General features: G+C 40.5%; 2 protein-coding genes across 3 annotated transcripts in view; one reads left to right on the top strand and one right to left on the bottom strand.

The window, feature by feature from the left end:
• The window catches only part of hsf1 (heat shock transcription factor 1), a 20,869-nt gene extending 12,474 nt beyond the window's left edge, over window positions 1-8,395 (top strand). The window contains exons 8-15 of one of the 2 annotated variants that reach the window (XM_037093028.1): window positions 1,785-1,903; window positions 2,273-2,457; window positions 4,690-4,840; window positions 5,096-5,167; window positions 5,771-5,876; window positions 6,141-6,194; window positions 6,398-6,455; window positions 7,261-8,395. In XM_037093028.1, coding sequence (XP_036948923.1) covers window positions 1,785-1,903; window positions 2,273-2,457; window positions 4,690-4,840; window positions 5,096-5,167; window positions 5,771-5,876; window positions 6,141-6,194; window positions 6,398-6,455; window positions 7,261-7,448 — 933 coding nt within the window. In that variant the 3' untranslated portion in view covers window positions 7,449-8,395. The remainder of the gene's footprint in view (window positions 1-1,784; window positions 1,904-2,272; window positions 2,458-4,689; window positions 4,841-5,095; window positions 5,168-5,770; window positions 5,877-6,140; window positions 6,195-6,397; window positions 6,456-7,260) is intronic. The other variant, XM_037093029.1, reaches the window with a different exon arrangement.
• A 758-nt stretch (window positions 8,396-9,153) lies between these two features.
• On the bottom strand, window positions 9,154-19,928 carry si:ch211-80h18.1 (uncharacterized protein LOC555593 homolog). The gene is made up of 18 exons (XM_037093030.1): window positions 19,875-19,928; window positions 19,566-19,625; window positions 19,418-19,465; window positions 19,152-19,196; window positions 18,883-18,927; window positions 18,582-18,617; window positions 18,357-18,416; window positions 18,062-18,181; window positions 17,825-17,881; window positions 17,465-17,503; window positions 15,876-15,923; window positions 14,389-14,430; window positions 14,260-14,292; window positions 14,150-14,176; window positions 13,991-14,056; window positions 12,984-13,019; window positions 12,382-12,426; window positions 9,154-9,826 (listed from the first exon to the last, which is right to left on the bottom strand). The coding sequence occupies exons 1-18, from the start codon at window positions 19,912-19,914 to the stop codon at window positions 9,792-9,794; spliced, it is 882 nt and encodes a 293-aa protein (XP_036948925.1). The 5' UTR covers window positions 19,915-19,928; the 3' UTR covers window positions 9,154-9,791.
• Between the last annotated feature and the right edge of the window lie 675 nt (window positions 19,929-20,603).

Genomic DNA, 20,603 nt, shown 5'->3' with positions numbered 1-20,603 from the left:
TTGATTAATGTTTGTGTCACATGACAACACATGCTGACAGTTTCTGTATTTTTAATATGTCACAACCAGTCAAAGTGGTACAATAAGTGTTTAAATGTTAAAAACTTTAACAATACCTACAAAATCAACAGTACATGCTACAGTTTTAAAACTTTCACCAAACTGTTGCCCCAATACTGCTGAAACTTTAGTCCACTTAAACTCATTACAAATTATGAAGTCCATCACTCAGTTTTTTGTTTCTCAGATTTTTGATTTATCAAAAATTAAGCCTACAGTACATCAAAATGTTTGACTGTAAACAGTACTGTAAACATATACTATCAAATTCTTACTAAATACATTTTCAGTCTTCCTGATAAAATAATATTTTGGACTCATGGTTGATGAAGTTTGGCAAATCTCAGAATTTTTATCTCAAAAACAAAAACATCAGATTTTCTCTTATGAAGCAAAACAGAGTTAAAAACAAATCACCAACATTTACATGCTGTCAAGATACAATTTATGTATTATCAGATTTTTGTTCAGGTAACAGAATTTCTAACATTTTGACCATTTTTTTAAATCTGCCTTGACAACAGCTGCCTTGACAGTGACTCCCTGAGTCAACAAATGAAGCTACACAGCAGGTCTCACTTCCAGCCGATTAGCTCAGTGAGTTAGGAGCTGGTTCTTGGTATTAGGGGTTGTGGGTTTGAGACCCAGCAAGGATGATGATGATGATGATGATGATGATGACGACAAATCAAAATGTCAGATGTCCTCAACATGAAGCCCAAGACAATTGTCCTGATGGTGGCATCACAGCAAGCCTCTAAATTAAATAAAAACAAATAGCTTGGACCGGACCATGGGTGAAAGCTAACCAAATTTTGCATAAAGGTCCAGTCTCATGCCAGATTACCTCAGCTGTAAACACAAGCCAATAGTCCTGATGGTGGCGCTACAGCAAGCGTCTAAAGTTCAAAACATTGAAAATTCATAACAAATCAACCATAGTTTCAGAACTTTCATCAAACTGTAGCCTCAATACTAAAGAAACTTTTGTACATTTAAACCTATTAAAAAATCATGAAGTCTATCACTCAGTTTTTTTTTAGTTTAAACTGTAAAACTTATGAAAACCTGTCTCCTCCCACAATTTTTGCCTAAAGTGCATGAAAGTGTTTGACTATGAACGCTACTGTGAACATATACCTGCAAATTCAATATTCATGAGAAAATTCAACATGTTTTAGAGTCATGGTAGATGATGTTTGAAAAATATCAGAATTTTATCTATTTTTTTAAAAAGAAATTAAATTTTTTTTTACCTTTTTGAGAACATTTTGAATTCTGTTGTCATGTGAATAATTGCAGTCAATGCAAGCAGCATTTTTAAACATTTTTAAACATATTCACTTATGGAGCAAATCAATCATTTTTAAAAACAAATTACCAATATCTCCATGCTGCAATATGTGTATTTTCAGATTTTTGTCTTGATAACTGAATTTTTTACAATGGTTTCAAATCTGCCTGCACAACAGTGAATGGCTTACTCAATTTGTGAAGCCACTGTTGTGTTGCCACTTGCCAATTAGCTCAGAACGATAGATGAAATAAGATCTTTGGTTCCAGAAGTTGTGAGTTCAAGCCTCCAAAATAAACATCGTTGTCAACTGTCTTGTCTTCTTATTCTCCTGTTTGTTGCTCAGAATTGTGTAAAAAAAATTGCCAAAAATAGCCAGGAACTGACCCATTGCTGCGCAGCAGCTATAATTCTCTGTTTGTGTTTTCAGGCTGCAGCCAGTCTCTTCTCAGGTGACTCCCCTGTGACCTCTGGACCAATCATCTCTGACATCACAGAGGTGGCCACACCCATAGCGGAGGATGTGGTTAGTGATTGGACAGACACAGGGTAAGAACCAATCACATAATTTCCAGTACAGTCAGTGAGTCTGTGATATCAAACCCTGCAGTGGATCAATAACAGAGCACTCAATGAAGGTTTGTGCTCAGTTCATCAGATGTAACTTTGATGAAACTGCCCTGTGTCCTGCTAAGCCTCGCCCTTTGGTCAAGATATGTAGTTAGCCATGTTTGTTTTGGTTTGTTTATCTTTTGTGTTTGTATCGCAGTCCTGTGAACATATCTACTGATCACAATCTGTTGATCACAATATAAAGATGACCAAAAGATCTAATATGGCCATGGTCATGGTGTTCAGGTAGTCGCTAAAGGTTTGTTTTCTTGTGATTGGTCAATTCTCTGCCTTTTTCACCTGCAGAAAGAGCCAGTCGGTGAGTGTCAAAGAGGAGCCAGCCAGTCCTGAAGTGGAGGAGGTGTGTCCTGTCCTGGAGGGTGGGACTTTACCTATGGACACGCCCCTCTCCCCCACCACCTTCATCAACTCCATCCTACAGGATGAGACGCAGCTGACCCCCACCACCTCCACCTGTAACCCCACGACAGGTAACTAACACCTCCAACCAAACCTACGATAGGTAACTAACATCTCCAACCAAACCTATGACAGGTACGCTATATTGCCAAATGTATTGGCTCACCTGCCTTCACTCGCATATGAATTGTGTGACATCCCATTCTTAATCCATAGGGTTTAACATGACGTCGATACCTTTGCAGCTATAACAGCTTTAACTCTTCTGGGAAGGCTTTCCACAAGGTTTAGGAGCGTTGATGGGAAGTTTTAACCATTCTTCCAGAAGTCAAGCCCAAAGGTGTTCTGTCAGGTTGAGAACAGGACAGTGTGCAGGCCAGTCAAATTCATCCACACCAAACTCTCTCATGTCTATATGGACCTGCTTTGTGTACTGGTTCACAGTCATGTTGGAACAGGAAGGGGCCATCCCCAAACTGTTCCCACAAAGTTGGGAGCATGGAACTGTCCAACACCTCTTGGTACGCTGAAGCATTCAGAGTTCCTTTCACTGGAACTAAGAGACCAAGCCCAGCTCCTGAAGAACAACCCCACACCATAATCCCCCTCCACTAAACTGTACACTTGGCACAATGCAGTCAGACAAGTACTGTTCTCCTGGCAACCGCCAAAATCACACTCGTCCATCAGTCATCGACTCCAGTGGACTTTCTTTCTGAAGGTGTTTTAAACAAATGAGGAGTCAGTTTATGGTCAGTGTGTTCAGGATATGATGCAACAAATAACAAAAACAGAACAATAATCATTTAGTCTATAAATCTCTCTGATTATGTACAGGTTTATGTGACAATGTCAGAGATTTTCAGTGAGTCCCAGACCTGTGGACAGTTATTCAAGATTCAAGATTCAAGAAAACTTTATTTATCCCGAGGGAAATTGTCGTGCAACAGTAGTAAAACAAAGTGAGAAAGGAATACAAAAGTAATAAATAATAGTAAAGTAATAAATAAACAAGTTACTAAGTACACAGAATGTAAACCAACAGTGAGCAGCATAAAACTGAAATAAAAAGTACACAATAAGATTGAATAAAGTGACAAGTGGTATAAGGTGATAAAAATAATACATTTAGCAGCAGCATGAAATAGCAGCAATTTACTAAGTCCAGTGCAGGAGATTTACAGGGTCCAGTGCACACTCAATAAGTGATGGAAGTGATAGGGAATGATATTGATTTGATTTGGCTCAGGTGACAGTGTCTCCACTGTCCCTCCCGCGACCAGAGGTGGATGCATTAAACAGTCTGATGGCCTGAGGGAGAAAAGACTTCCTCAGGCGCTCCGTGTTACATCGGGGTGGGATGAGTCTGCTGCTGAAGGTGCTGCTGTGTGAGTTTAGCACCTGGTGGAGAGGGTGAATGTTGTTGTCCAGGATACTATGCAGTTTGCACAGCATCCTCCTCTCAGACACCACCACCAAAGAGTCCAGTTGGACCCCTAGGACGGAGCCAGCCTTCCTGATGATCCTACTGATCTTGTTGGCGTCTGCTGCCCTCAGCCTGCTGCCCCAGCACACAACCCCAAAAAAGATGGCACTGGCTACCACCGACTGGTAGAACATCCTCGGCATGATGTTGCAGACATTGAAGGACCTGAGTCTCCTCAGGAAATAGAGTCGGCTCTGGCCCTTCTTGTACACAGCCTCTGTGTTCTTGGCCCAGTCCAGTTTGTTATCCAGGTGGACTACAAGGTATTTGTAATCCTGGACCACCTCAACAGTCACACCGTTGATGGAGACAGGTGTGTGTGCGGCTTTCCTCCTGCGGAAGTCCATCACCAGCTCCTTTGTCTTAGTGGTGTTAAGATGCAGATGGTTATTCTCACACAATCGACGAAGGAGTCCACAACGCCCCTGTACTCCTCCTCCTTCTCCTCACTGATACAGCCAACAATTGCAGAGTCGTCCGAGAACTTCTGCAGGTGGCAGGTCTCAGAGCGGAACTGAAAGTCCGAGGTGTACAGGGTGAACAGAAATGGTGAGAGAACAGTTCCCTGTGGTGCCCCGGTGCTGCTGACCACAGTGTCAGACACACCGTCCTGCAGTCTGACATACTGTGGTCGACCTGTCAAATAGTCCGTGATCCAGGAAACCAGGTGAGGGTCCACCCGTATCGCCGTCAGTTTGCTCCCGAGCAGGGCAGGCCGGATGGTGTTGAACGCACTGGAGAAATCAAAAAACATGACTCTGCTGAACCTTTGTGTGTATTGACGATGATCAGATGTCTCTTATTCCTGTCTCTCTAGCCAGTCCTGTTGTTGTGATGAGTCCCACCTCCACCGGGCCCCTCCCATCAGCCCCAGCCAGCCAATCTCCTGCCTCTGTTCCCACCTCAACTGTTGCCTCGAGCTCCGCAAAACCTCAACAAAAATGTCAGACCATCGCCTGCATCGACAGGTAAGTCTTTAACACCTGCCTCATGTTAGTCAGGGTGGCTGCAGGTCATCTTACCTGCTGGAGTTACCTGTTGAATGTTTTCACCCACTTGTTTCACCCCCACCTCCCTGACCTTACCCAGAATGCCATGCAGCCTTCAATTGTTTTGTCTGTGATAAATGTGTAAAGTGAACCAGCAGCATGTTTGATATTCATTCTTAGATTTAGTCCCTTTAAGGGTCAGGTGTGTCATTAAAACCCCTGTGCTTCCCTCAGACCCCGCCCCCCTCCCTCTGCAGGTGGACTCTCACCTGACGTTCGGCACTTCTTATCAACACGACCTGAAAAGTGAATGAAGAACATTTTAAATATTAGGCCGTTTTAAAGGATTAGTCTGGTGATAACCTCTCTGTGACTCTTTGTTCAGACTCAAACCAGCAGTTCTTTATTAAATCACATCAATGAGCTGCACGTGTAGCGCTGACTAAAGATTTGAGGCTTTCACCATTGCCATGGTAACTGATATCCCAATCAGTATCTGCAAGCGTTTGGGTTTTTTTGTTTATGTGGATTTTGAGGACAAAGAAGATGTGGTATCTGCTACACTGAGAAAGAAGCAAACAATATGGATTGAGATACAAGTAATTAAAACCAGATGATACAAGCACACAGATTGACTGTCCTGATGAGGGAGCATTTCTGCTGAACCCTCCTGACATCCTGACAGGAAGTCAGACAGTGCCAAGAGATGGACATGATGGTTTGAGTCTGAACAGAAGTTTTAATGACAAAAATAACTATATATATATATATATATATATATATATATATATATATATATATATATATATATATATATATATATATATATATATATATATAGCAGACTGATCATGTGACTGAACATTGTGCATGTGTGTGTGTGCGCTTGTGTGTGTGTGTTTGTTTCAGGTCTGAGCTGTCGGATCATGTGGAGAGTATCGATAGCAGTCTAGAAAACCTGCAGAGCATCCTGAACACACAAACCTTCACTTTTGACACCTCCCCACTAATGGAGGTCAGTCTGAGTCTGTGATGATATCTGTGTAGATGAACATGTGTCATAGATATTATAAACTGTAGATTAACACGTTATAGATATTAACTGTAGATTACATTTATTATATATATAATAAACTGTGGATTAACACGTGTCAAATGCTATAAACTGTGTGGAATAACAAGGGTCATATATGTGGACACGTTATACATAATGGCAGTGTACAATAGTATGTGTCACACTCATTGACAGTAAATGTACTGATGTGAACCGTGTATTTAGTTTTTCAGCTCGACTGGTCTTTCTGGAGACTTCGACCTCGACAGTTTGGATACTGTGAGTTTATGACTTAGACTGATTTATGTCTGTTTCTGCACTCTGCACTTCGTCTTTGAGTTTTAATTAAATACTTTGATGAATATGATTAATCTATTCAAATTATTATTGTACAGACATGTTTAAGAGTGTTTTTACATCCATTTATGCGTAAGTTATTGTTGGCACACCTGTATGACTGTGATGTCACTGTTTTGTTTTAGCTGCTGTCTGATGATGTTCCTAAAGGAAGTGATGAAAACAGCAACACCAACCACACAGGTAACCCCAACACGGTTAAAACCAACCACACGGGTGACGTTGTCCAATCTTGTCCAGTTGCGCTCAGAAGTCTGATTGTCTGTGAGCTTCTGAGAAGATGAGTTCAGACAGTGAGAAGCTGTAGATTAGATTTAAAACTGTAGTTTCCTGTGACGGATGACGACTTCTTCTACTTCAGAGTCCAGCTGCAGCTTTGAGAGCAGTTTGAAACAAAGGAAAGACAATGTTTTAGTTACATTGTGTAAGTGATAAAATGTTGCACCATGTAACACCAAGATTTTTGATGGGTAAACTTTGAGAAAATGCTGAGTTTTTAGGCGTAAGTCAGGTTTTAGTTATAAAATTAATAAGATACATTTCTTTTCCATCTGAGGATTTCAGGGCCTTCTCTGAATACCTTGAAGGCCTTGAAGCTTCGCAACTGGTTGAATGTCAGTATGAAGTTTCAAGTCACGCGAATAGCAAACGATGAAATTATTAAAAGAACTAGGGATCCCACCACTTTGGGTTGCTAGGTGACAGGAGCAGCATGCAAGGGTAGGGCGGGGGGAGGAATTGGTGACGCACATAGGAAAGTCCCTGTAGAACACAGTATCTCATTTAATGTCGCTCAGTTCATCCTTCGTGGTCGAGAGAGCCACACCTTCTTAGACGACCCCTTCTCAGGATGCAGCCCCCGAACCTGATGCAGCTGTGGTCACCAAGATGATGACCTGGAGACTTTAACCAATAGGTGACATAATGTTGTTTCTGGGTATGGCCCCTGTTGTCATGGTGACACTTGTTTGCTCTCTGATTGGTCCAGGAAAACAGCTGGTGCAGTACACGCCCACACCTGTCATGATGTCTGAGCCAATCAGCTTGGGAGAGGGTGGGGCTGACCTGCCCTCCCTGCTGGAGCTGGAGGCAGAGCCTTTCTTCATCACCGACCTGCCGACTGATGACCCGGCCACGGCCCTGCTGAGCCATGCCCAGGCGAACCCTGACCTCTGACATCATAAATGAATGTGATTGATCTGTCACCATCGCAACAGGACAGTCTGAGCGCTGACTCAGCAGCAGCAATATGGAATCAATCGATCAGCTGTAGATCAATCAATAGGTCATGTTTTTATTTTTGATCAATATTAACCAGTTTATATACCCGTGTCTTCTTCTACCACTTTATTTTAGCTTTGTTCTTCTTCGCTACTTTATTTAAAATGTTTGTTTGACACTCAGAGAACCAATCAGAGGTCAGCAGGTGTTCTCTGTGTTCTGCATGTTGATTGGTTGTCTTTGTGATCAGGTGTAACGTTGATCGATGATCAATATCTTTAGAAAGGTTTATTATGAATAAGAAGTGACCCCTGTTACCATGGACACGACCTAGAAGCAGGTAGAGATGCATTGATCTGATCTATTTGGTCAATATTGATCCACATTAAACATGTTCATCAGTGTGTTTGCGCTTGACTCTTGTTCAGATCCAACAATTAAGTGATCAATCAGATTGTCGACCAGGTGATCAATCAGATGATTAGTCAGGATGGCACTGTGACACACCAGCTGACATCATCTTTCATCTGCTTCAGTCTGAGCCACAATAACATTGACAATCACTTGTTGTGATCTTCTTATTGATCTGAGGACAGTCACATGACTGCTCATGTTGTTGTTAAAACTTCCTGTCACATGATATTTACTGCTAGCATAACGTTAGCTTTCTGGCTAACAGCTGAGAGAGGTCCCGTTGGTCCTGATGATGTCCTGTTGCTGAGGTTCATCCTGTTTACTGGAGCCGTGAACAGCGACTCCATTACATGAGAGCCTGATGGGGTTGTGATGACTGTTTCAGTTTCTGGTCCCACCCTCACATGTTGCCATGGAGGCAAAGTTAATGCTCGTGAATGAAACTTAAAATTTTGACTGAAAATAAAAATGAATGGTCTTATTGTTAATGTTTGGTGAGTGATCAGATCCAGAATCAGTCGGTCTGCTCGTCTCTGTGGAAATAATATTAATTCTGTGGTGGTTGTGCTGAGGGTGTAAAGCAGCAGTCGTTCTCATGAAAAACAACATAGTTCTTCCTTTAAGTAGATTGACAGACGATCAACATATAAATTTGGACTCTGTCATGAATATTTAACTCATTGGTTGTTTTGTTGTCCTTACGTCCATTTTAGCCACTCAGCTTTTTTTCAGAACAGATTCATCGGCTTCATTTCCCAAACAGGAAGTCCTTCAGTATAAAAGCCTGTCGTTAACTGAGTTTACTCATCAGTTTCATCCAGCTGACAGACGAGGAGTTAAAACAAAGATCTGACTCCAGAACATTAGTTCAAGTATTTTAGAACATACTCACATAATTGTACATGTACTGTGTAACAAACAACGATGGGAATACATGTAAGTGACGATGGTTTACAGCGGAGACACAAGACATAAAGATTTTATATAAAAATGACATGTTAATAGTTTTTAATTGACGAGAGTCAGAATTCTGTTTGAGAAGCTTTTTACATGTAAATCTGCATTTATGAATATTAAATAAAACAAATAAAATTAAGAAATTAGAAATACGCAGTGGTGAGTTGTGTTTCCTTCAACATCCCTAAACAGGACAAAATAAGATGTTCATCAATAACAAAAACACAATTATTCCTGTAAATTAAAGAAGAAAATGTTCATACTGAATTTATGTTTCGTCTGGATTTTAAATAATATTTCGTCACAGAATGAACATTTATTTATTAGAAAATAATTTGAGAAGAGACGAGTGTTTCCACAAAGTGTTTCAGGTAAAAAAAGAACTTTCTGTTCTGTTTAAAGAAGTCACCTCTCATGCAGATTCATATTTAATGCTCTTCAAATGCAGCTTGTTTCATCAAATGAAGTAAAAACAACATTTAAAAAAAATGATTTAACAATCTTATGACAGAAACGACCTGATGATGATGGTGACGATGATCTCATCAGGTTATTGCTTAAGAACTGATCAGTCCGGACAAAAGACAAATTCTCAGTTTGATGTTCAAAATAGAAAAAAACCCCCCCAAACATTTATTGTAAAATTAAAATCCTGATAGTGACAATGATGTCACATACTGTATGATGTCATCAAAACAGAATTGCCCATGGTTGGTGGAGGTTTGGCTGACTCTATTTATTAATTTCCACTTACAGTGATTCTCTAAAACAAAATAAACTTCTATGAAAAAAAACTTAAATATTGAAAACAACACAGTCGGTGGGGCTAGTAGCTAGTGGGAGGGGTTTGATTTCCTGGGCCATACTGATTGGTTGGTACACTGGAATCTGTAGCGCAGGAATCTAACTCGCGGCTTGATGTGGAAGTCAGCAGGTATCCTCCAGTTCCACATTTTCTGCACCTGGAACAGAATGACAATGAGATTTAACATTTTACTTTTTACAGTTTTATTTTTTCAACTCTGATGTTCAGTTTGAACTTTTGTGACTTCATATTTCTGTCACTGTAAAAACTGCAATGCGTTTGTCCGTGTTCTGTCAGACATTATTAAATGTTTTAAAGTCAAAATGATTTGTCCTCACCGACTAATGTGACCTACATGTGGCACTTTGCACAACAACTCTTACTTCTCATACTTATCAGTTATAAGGAACACTTGTTGATTCTGGCGCCCCCTGTGGACAACAGCATTATGAGCACCACTACCTCCTTGAATAAAGATCTGTCAGCCTGTAATTTCGTTCTGGAAGTGAGTGAAAATAAGACTCAGTGTATTTCCAAAGCTGGGTTTCTAATCTCAGCAGTTTGCAGGATGATGAAGAGGTCATGTATCTATTTGTGCCTGATTATTAACTGTAATATGAGGAAAGTGAAACAGAGCAAACTTTAACTGTCATACCACCAGACGTCAGAGCAGCTTCTCTAATGAATTCATCCAGTTTTCATTTAATTATTTATTCAACTTGGAGAAGTCAGAATCTGATTACTGAACTGATTTTTATATTAATGACACACCTTCAGTTCAATTGTTTGAACAGAAATGTTTCAGTTATTTATAATATTCCAATATTCAGAAATCAATATCTCAATGACTCTAAGTTCTGTATCGTAGTCAACAGGACATTTCACCTCTCATGCAAGAGGCTCCCTCAGTTCTAACCAACTGGAGAAGAGGAGGCTGTCTTTTAAACTCTGTGGGAGTGTCCTTACAGAGTCATGATGAACATGTGTGAGCTCTGAGTGTCAGAGTCATTAGGCCCAGAGGAGGTGGCCTAAGACATCTCTTATCACCCACCTACAATGCTGTACTGAGTTCTCTCCCCAGACAGCTCAACAGCAATTGACACCTGGACTAACCTAGACTCAGCAACCCACATGAAGGCCTGTTTGACCAACGACCCATAAGTGGCCCTTACGACTCTGAACTTCAGGGGCCATCCATAAGGAAACGCTTTTGTGTGTAAACACACATGTTTTGCATCGTTTTGGCTGATTGTCCACATGGATCCTGTAAATGCACTTGTTTGAAACCTGGTCTCAGTAACGATGATGCCATCGCCCCACCCCTCGACCTCTAGCCTTCAACCTGTTAACCCCGCGCCATCTCATAACAACAGCAACAACAACAATGGTGGACTACATGCTTGTGTTGGTGCTGCTGAAGATATTTAGCCTATCAGGGTTACTAGGACAAAATATTCTGCTCCTCTGCCACTACGCTGAGCGAAAAACGATTATGGACGACCAATGAGCCATTTTCATTTTCTTCTTGTTTTGTTTGGTTTCTCCCTCTACCGTCTGTTTGTATACAGTGCACAAGCTTTATGCACATGCTCTGTCTCCTCTTCTCCGTTTTTGGTGAATTTCAAGCACCACCAAGATCAACCACTATCCAGAACCTCAGAGATTTTGAACTGGGTTAACCCAAAGCTTGAGACTGTTACCAGTTTCAGACTGGCTCTGGACCAGTTGTTAATTTTAGGGACCAGTTTATTGACTGGCTCTGGACCGTATGGTAGTTCTATTGACCGATTTCAGACTGGTCAGTGTAACTAAATCTGGTTAATGTATACTCACATATATGTCGGATCAGATCCACGTTAACTGTTTTTAAACTTGTTCCTTACTGGTTTTAGATTCAAACTGGTTCTGTCACCTGGTTTTAGTCTGTAGGCCTGGAATATGAACTGCAGCGCATTGAGTTGTTTACAATGGATCCATTTGGATGCAAATATTCTTGAAATGATGCTGAGGAAGACAGGGGAAAAAAGAAAGTGCGTCTGACGGCGATGTAAAACGGTGTGAATTTTCTCTACACTTGAACTGTTATAGATTTTGGAAGGTGAGCCTTGTTTTAGGTGGTTTATTTTGCTTTTTCTCTGGACCCCGTTCACTGCAGTACTAAGCTGAGCGTCTGGGCTGGAGCGGCTCTCTTCTTCTCCAAACTGAGACTGCGCTGATTGGTGATTATGGTAGAGAACAGATCGACTATAGATATGTACTTCATATGACCCCACTTCAAAAAAACAAAACTATCACTTTAAGGACTCTGACACTCCCACACAGATTTTAAAAGCCTGCATCTCCTCCATTTAGTCAGAACTGAAAAAGCATCTTGGATGAGACGTGAAACGTCTTCAAGAAACTGAAACAAGTCCAGTTGACTGCAGTACAGCACCATGACCTGGATGATTGAGAACCTTCATCAGCATGTCTCAATGACATAATACTGCTGAGTTAAAACATCTTAAAGGATCAAAGACGGTTTAACACATGATGACATTTCAGTTACTCATATCACAAACTTCAGATCATTTATTCATTTATTATTTGACCAAAAATAACTTAAGGTTCAATCACTTGCTCATCTACAGGCTGAAGAGGAAAATAACAATCTGCTATGGGACAGTAAAAACAATCAGTCCAACAGAGGTCAGAGGTCAGAGTGATACGAACCTTCAGGACCCTGACCAGATGGGTTGTACTGTTCAGTGACTGAACCTGCAGAGAACAAGCAGAACCAAGAAGACAGAAAGAACAAACCTTCAGCACCTGATCACACAGAGATACTCTTATACTAATTATAACCAACAGGCCAGATGAACAAGAACCAGAACCATTTAGAAGAACAAGAATGTTAAACTAGTACCAGAACTGTTAGTGAGTACCAGAAGTATTAAATAGAACTAGAACTATTAACAAAAACCAGAGCTGAGAACAAGATCAACAACACAAGAACCAAGATCAACCACAAACCAGAACCTCAGAGATTTTGAACTGGGTTAACCCAAAGCTTGAGACTGTTACCAGTTTCAGACTGACTCTGGACCAGTTGTTAATTTTAGGGACCAGTTTATTGACTGGCTCTGGACCGTATGGTAATTCTATTGATCGGTTTCAGACTGGTCAGCGTAACTAAATCTGGTTAATGTGTACTCACATATATGTCGGATCAGGTCCACATTAACTGGTTTTAAACATGTTCCTTACTGGTTTTAGATTCAAACTGGTTCTGTCATCTGGTTTTAGTTTGAACTCTGAGCATTTGTAAAACTTACCAGCCATCTGTGTGTGATCTGTCACAGCTGGATGACCTGAAAGACGCACGCACACACGCACAAATTAAAGTGAAAACATACACCATCGACATACTGTAACATGTTTAGACATACTTGAATAAATAATAATACATAAATAAGCTTAATATCAAGCAGACTCAGTGTAGTTGTACTGAGTTAGTTGTACTGCCTCATGTACTGATTTAATATTGTTTTGTTTTTTTGAGGATGTTGCAGGCCAAAACCGACTGGCACCGTGTTTTGCCCATATGTGCTGTAAATATTGCAATGTATATATAATCTAGTTCAGATATGATATAATGTACTGTATATCTAATACAATCTATAACGAATATAAAGTATATAATAAAGCCTATAGATAATATAAGATGTACACAATGTGACGTATGTATAATCTATGAATAAAACAAACAATCTCTATGATATCTCTCTCTATATATAATGTTATCTGTCCTACAATCCTAGTCAAATCTTTGGTTCAGTGAGATTCCACAGGGCGTGTTTGTGTTGAGGTACCGCCGAGACACGTCGACCTGATCGCTCTACATGACACTCATGGTTCCACCAGCCAAGCATCTCTGCTCAGAGCAGATCGGAACAGACAGGAAATCAGACACAGGAACGGCACAGAGCATCTGCTCAGGTTTCAGAATAAAATGCCCTGTGCAGTCGGAGGATCGACAGCAGCATCAAAGTCAGAAATAGAAACCTGAATAAATCCAGACTCGGCCACAAATCAACACAATCTGAGCCAGTCAGAAGCACAAGGCAGGCGGGGTGCTGCTCTTAAAACGCTCCTGGTGGGATATGACGTGTGTGGAGGACAGAACAAAACAGCGTTGCACATGTGATGTCATAGAGAAGTGACGGTGTGAGGGAGGTCTGATCCGAGGATTTAAAACATGATCAGAGAACAAAACTACAGAGCAGACAAAAGCACTGATTTCTACAGCAGAAGAAGAAGTGCAGTTTATCTGCCAGGTTACCTGAGTCTGTACCTGTGGAGTCTGCTGCCATTGTAACCAGGTCTGTGTGGGTGGAGCCACCTGAAGCTGAAGGACACAGGGACAAACAGGTGAACAGACAGACAGACAGGTGGAAAGATAGACAGACAGGTGAGCAGACACACAGATGGACAGGTGTACCTGTGTGAAGGATGACAGGTGTTGATTCTGTAACATGATCATATGACAGGAAGTGAGTTCAAACCAACTCCTGCTGCGGTGGAAATGTGTTTGTCGTGGTTAACCCTTACCTGTGACATCATGGGTGAGTCCCAGACCTGACGCTGGAACCAATCAGAACACAGATTTAGGTTTCTGCCACTGATCAATACTCTCGATCAGTCTATTGATGTATTGGTCTATGAGTCCATCTGTCTCACCTGTGAGGTCAACATGAAGACTGGTCACTGAGTCTGCTCCACCTGCGGACATCACCACAACAACTCATTACATCATCACAGATAGAACGTAGAACCAATCACAGGGCTTGTTTACATGAACTTGCTGGTAGAATTCCGCTGCACACCTTTTTTCATGATATTATTTCAAAGTGTGAACATCTTTTTCATCTGATCTGTTTGTCTTGCAGATGTCATTAATATCAACACTCTGATGAATGTCAAGTTGGAGAAATAATTCTCCTGGTTAAAAAAATGAAAGCTACAGTCTGAGATGAACATAAAATAGATATCAGACATTCGACCACCATCTTTAACTTTACATCTTTAAATGTTACAGCTAAAAATGACAACGGAGGATGTATAATGATGTCACATATCTCTATAATGCAAATTAATGGACAGGTATAAGAGTGTGACAGGGATTCGATCTGTAGGTCCTGTTGTGGAATTTCGGCTCACTTGACCGTTCAGGAGAGATGACGAAGACTCAGAGTCACCGATGGCTTACATTGAGATAGTTTATGAAGCGTGATCATGGAGGAGCAATATCACATCACGTATGTCTGCACGGAGTGCTGCCATGATAATCCTAACGAGCCTTCTCAAGTGTCCAAATTCTATCTTCCAGCTTCAGGAGGAAGCTTCCACATATGTTGTCTGTTTAATAACATAGCAAGGGGGTGATGCAGAATCTCTCCACGTAGCAGAGGACTAAGAGGTGAAATAGATGAGAGACACTTAGTCTGCTAACATCAATAGGTTGAAGGCCTCCTTACGAGGTTTAGTTAGCAGTTAGCTTTGCCTTTGCTTGGTTTGTCAGACATCTGTTCTGTAGACATAACTACAGTAGATTTGAGTATAGTTGCAGAGACTATGAGGAGATTGCTTGTTGATCAGTCATTACTATCATTATCCAGACTTTAATATTTGAACAAGACATGTATGACCTCCTATTTTTTGGAGACATACCATCCTGGAAAGATCATATTTCTTCCCCAACAGGTCCTATGTAAGTACATATTTGTAGTGAGATCACAAGAGTGCAGCATTAGTTCTAGAGATAAATCAAGAAAATAGTGCATGTTTGTTTCTTCTTTCCGTTTGATGAATCAGCTCAGATTAACCTGACCATCAGGCTGAACCACTGAGCTTGTTACCGTTGATAACTCAGTTTAATTAGTTCTTTCTGCTGTAAGCTGAAGAGAGAGAACCAAACCAATCGCAACCAGTCTTCACTGGACAATGCTTCCTAATTGACACTTGATTTTAAGCCATCAGAACTAGCTGACACAGGGGATTATTTCATAGCTGAACAGGTAGTCAAGCTCTGAAGTCAATTATTCAGTGATTTCAATAGCGCTTAATAAGAAAAAAGGTTGTAATTTGTAAAGCTAGCAGTTCTCAGTTAAAGCTTCAGTAACTGATCAATCTATAAATAACTGCATCATAACAGAGTGAAGTCTTACCTGTGACCTCAGTCTGCAGGTCAGTGAAGGAAACAAATTGATCAGCCGCTGCAGAAACAAACAGCTGTGTTGAGTCACACATGTTGAGTCAAACTCAACAATAGGTACAATCTAATAACATAAGGCGGCTGTGGCTCAAGGGAAGAGGCAGTGCCTTGTTATCTGAAGGTCGCTGGTTCGATTCTCCTGGGCTGCATGTTGAAGTGTCCTTGGGCAAGATACTGAACCCCAGACTGCTCCTGATGTGCTGGTCGACACCTTGCATGGCAGCCGCTGCCATCAGTGTGTGAATGTATGAATTACTGTAAGTCACTTTATATGTCTATTTGTACGATCAGTATACATGTATGTTGTTATATCTATATTACTGGTGCACAGTCATGTTGGAAGAGGAAGGGGCCCGCTCCAAACTGTTCCCACAAGGTTGGGAGCATGGAATTGTCCAAAATGTTTTGGTATCCTGAAGCATTCAATGTTCCTTTCACTGGAACTAAGGGGCCAAGCCCAGCTCCTGAAAAACAACCCCATACCATAATTCCTCCTCCACCAAATTTCACAGTTGGCACAATGCAATCTGAAATGTACCGTTCTCCTGGCAACCTCCAAACCCAGACTCGTCCATCAGATTGCCAGATGGAAAAGCGTGATTCATCACTCCAGAGAACGCGTCTCCACTGCTCTAGAGGCCAGTGACGGCGTGCTTTACACCATTGCATCCGACGCCTTGCATTGCACTTGGTGATGTGTGGCTTGGCTGCAGCTGCTCGGCCATGGAAACCCATTCCATGAAGCTCTCTGCGTACTGTACTTGGGCTAATCTGAAGGTCACATGAAGTTTGTAGCTCTCTAGCAATTGACTGTGCAGATTATCATATATGCGTCTATATGGATACCTTGTATGTCTTTATGTAAATCAGTATATATGTCTGTGCATATATCAATATATCAGAATCAGTATTCCTTTATTGTCCCACAAACGGGGAAATTTGTGGGGAAATTTGTTTGCTACAGCAGCCAAAGGACAGAAAATTACAAAAAACAATAACAATAGTAAAAAATTAATACAATTAAAAAGTAAGAAATAGAATAGACTCGTGTATATATATACTATATATATATATATATATATATATATATATATATATATATATATATATATATATATATAAGAACATAATATTGTGCAAAATTAACATGTAATTATAAATTATATTAGGATAATAAATATGAGTATTAAAAACTGAACAAAAATGAGAGATGAGTGTTGTATAGTTGTATTGCACAGTGCAGAATGATGTATATAATATATAATATGTTTATCAGTATTTATGTCTATAGTTATGTCTCTATATCTATCTCTATAATCTATATGTCTCTACATGTATCAGTATTAATGTTTTTACCACGTAGTGGTATATATGTGTATACACACACACATACACACACACACACACACACACACACACACACACACACACACACACACACACACACACACACACACACACACATATACATATATTTCTAGATACATGTCTGTATATATGTCTATGTTTATATCAGTTTCTGTGGGTTACAGTTATGGTTACCTGTATTTGTGTCTGTCAGCAGTGTCTGTCGACCGTTTCCTGTCAAACACAAACTGTTAGTGAGTCACAGCCAATCACTGACTTCACCACAGTCTGACTCAACATTTAATCAGTTTCTCATCAGATTAAATTAAACATTATTGTCCACTGAACTGGAAACATCTCCTCTTTTTAGCAGCAAAATATCATGAAATATGTAAAACAAACCAAGAACATTTAAATTTGTCCAATCAAACATTCAACTCACTGTTTTGATTTAGAATAATCTTTGCTCATAGAATTAACTGAAACGTGAATGAAAGGTCAGTATTCACATTAATAACATAGTATAATTACTTTAAAAGTGTGACAGATATTCACCAATAGGTAAAATTATCCCACTGTTACCGTTAACGTCTGGAGTGTCTGTGCCATCTGCTGAGAAAATAAAACAGATATCACATATGAATCAAACACACAGAATTTAGTTATGAAGAGTACTTGTTTGGTTGTTACTGATGTAAGTAAATTAAGTTTTTCATGTTGTGAGATTTAAATGAGTTTATTCTTGTAAAAGACTATCTGGATTTTCACAGTACAATTCTTTACTATACCTACCGCCCTGGGCTGCAGGATAGGCGGAGCTTGAGACTGAGCTGGACGGTGATTGGTCAGGTTCTGAGCTCAGCGCGGTGAGGTCTACTCCTAATTGATCGATGTTGATATGATAAGCAAGATCTTGCAGAGCAGTATGAAAATAGGAGAAAAAAGAATATGTTGGTTTCATATTGTTTCTTAGAGTTAATTCATATTTTCAAATGACCAACTCATCCTCATCTAAAATGAAAAGTCAGTCTGAAATTAACATGTTTGCTTATATGACAGGATGTGATGAGACATTTTGGGTCAGTACCTGCAGGTGAATCCAGGCTGGTGCCACTGTGCTGAGCAGCTGTCACACCTGAACTGATGACTGAAACACAAATGACAAAAAAACTGATTGATAATATATTTGATCCCAGCTAATCAATAAGCCAAAACAATAATACAACTGATCAATAATAAAGATTATTCACACGTTGTGCAGCGTTTGATTTTAAAATAAAAAAAAAAACTGAGGAAGAAGAAAAAAGCTCACCTGTAGAATCAAGCTGTGTGGGTGGAGTCATGTGACCTGTCAATACAAACAAGATGAAACCCTCACTCTCACATCTGATCACTTCTGCACTGATCAAACCTGATCATACCTGCTCTGATCACACCTTTACTGTTCACCTGATCACATCTCCACTGATCATATAACAAAATCCACCAAAAAGGGATTTGTTTTGTTCCTCCCCTCAGGTGACATCAGAGCTGTCTGTTATTGTACTTTTACCTGTCAGTTTTCACAGGTGTGTAAGCAGTGAAACATGTTTAAACTGCCTCAGAGATCACACCTGGTATGTTGATGTGAACACCTGGTCCAAACGGATCACCTCCACCTGACCACATCAAAAACAACAATCATTAAACACGACAGTTCAGATATCTGACCAATCAGCAGCCAGAGTGTTGACCTGAGATAGGAAATAGTGAAGGAGACAGCAGAGGAAAGACTGAAGGAGACAGCAGAGGAAACACTGAAAGAGACGACAGAGGAAACAGTGATGCTCCTCCACTCAGTTAGAAAGAGAACAAAATGCAGTGTGTGAGATCAGAAATCTACCCATGAGGCTGAGCAGGAAGTTGTGACTGGACGAGGCGACGGTACCTGAAGGAGAAGAAGAAGATAAAAGGAGGTGAGGATGGAAACAAGCACACAGACACCAATGAAGAAGAAATTAAGAGTAGGGAAAACTAAGGAGAACTATACACCGCAGGATTATGTAATAAATATCAATAATCAATAATCAGCTGCTACAACAAGGACAGACCAGGATGAAGGGAGAAGAAGAAGAAATGATGGCAGACAGACCTCACCTGGACACTCACCTGTAAAATCCAGGTGAGAAATTCCATCCCCCAATGAATCAGAGGCACCTGATGTAGAGAGACAGGTGAACAAACAGGTTGTTGAATCACATAACTGTAACTCTGTCACCTGTCAGCTCCTCCTGAAGCCTCGCCCACTGCAGCTCACCTGTCTGACTGTCTGCTCCACCCCCTCCTGCTCCTCCATTCAGCAGTTTCTGTCCATTACCTGTAACACACACACACACACACACACACACACACACACACACACACACACACACACACACACACACACACACACACACACACAGATCAGTATTCAGCCGCTTGAATTTTAGATGTCTTTATTTTACAGATTTTCTCATTAAGTCTCTTCAGCTCTTCACTTCAAACATCATAGAAAACAAAACAATTATCATCATATATCACTTTAAATCATCAGAATCATTATATATTGTTATTTATAGATATTTACTGTTTGACTCTGAGTCGACTCCATCAGAACCTGCAGACATGAACACATGATTTATAACTCAGAAAGTTTGTCACACTCATGTGAATTCATTCATTCTTTTACACACACACACACACACACACACACACACACACACACACACACACACACACACACACACACACACACACACACACAGATATTTTGTTAGGGTTAGGATTACCTACACACCTGAAAACACACATCACATGGCCACTCACGTACACTGGGCATGTGTGTACTGTTGTTAACAGGAAGCAGATTGTTAACTCTGGTCAGTTGCATTGTTACAGAAAATACCATGAACTCTAGTCTCAAAGTCTACAGTCTATCCTTCTCAAATTTTTTGTCTCTTCTCCACCATTGTATCCTCAGCATCTGTTTGTATCGGTAAAAACAATAGAGAATCAATTCTAAGATACTCCAACATCTCAACACCTGTGGTGCTACAAACACTGATGAATGCGTGTCAGTTTCTGCCCATCCAGACCTAAAGACTGAAAACAGTCAGTTAAGATGTTCCCCTGGAGGAGGCTATGTACGTTCACCTGTATGATGAGTCTGAACAGCAGAGACACCAGAGAGAGAACCAGAGGAACCAGAGGAACCTGAAGGACCTGAAGGATCTGAAGGACCTGGAGGACCTGGAGGATCTGAAGGATGACAACTTACTGCCATTGTGTGCACACATGTACATGCAGCCATTGATCA

This window comes from Acanthopagrus latus, chromosome 3 (assembly GCF_904848185.1).
Source record: "Acanthopagrus latus isolate v.2019 chromosome 3, fAcaLat1.1, whole genome shotgun sequence".
In the NCBI taxonomy this organism is placed as follows: Eukaryota; Metazoa; Chordata; class Actinopteri; order Spariformes; family Sparidae; genus Acanthopagrus; species Acanthopagrus latus.
This window is presented reverse-complemented; position numbering and strand designations above follow the sequence as displayed.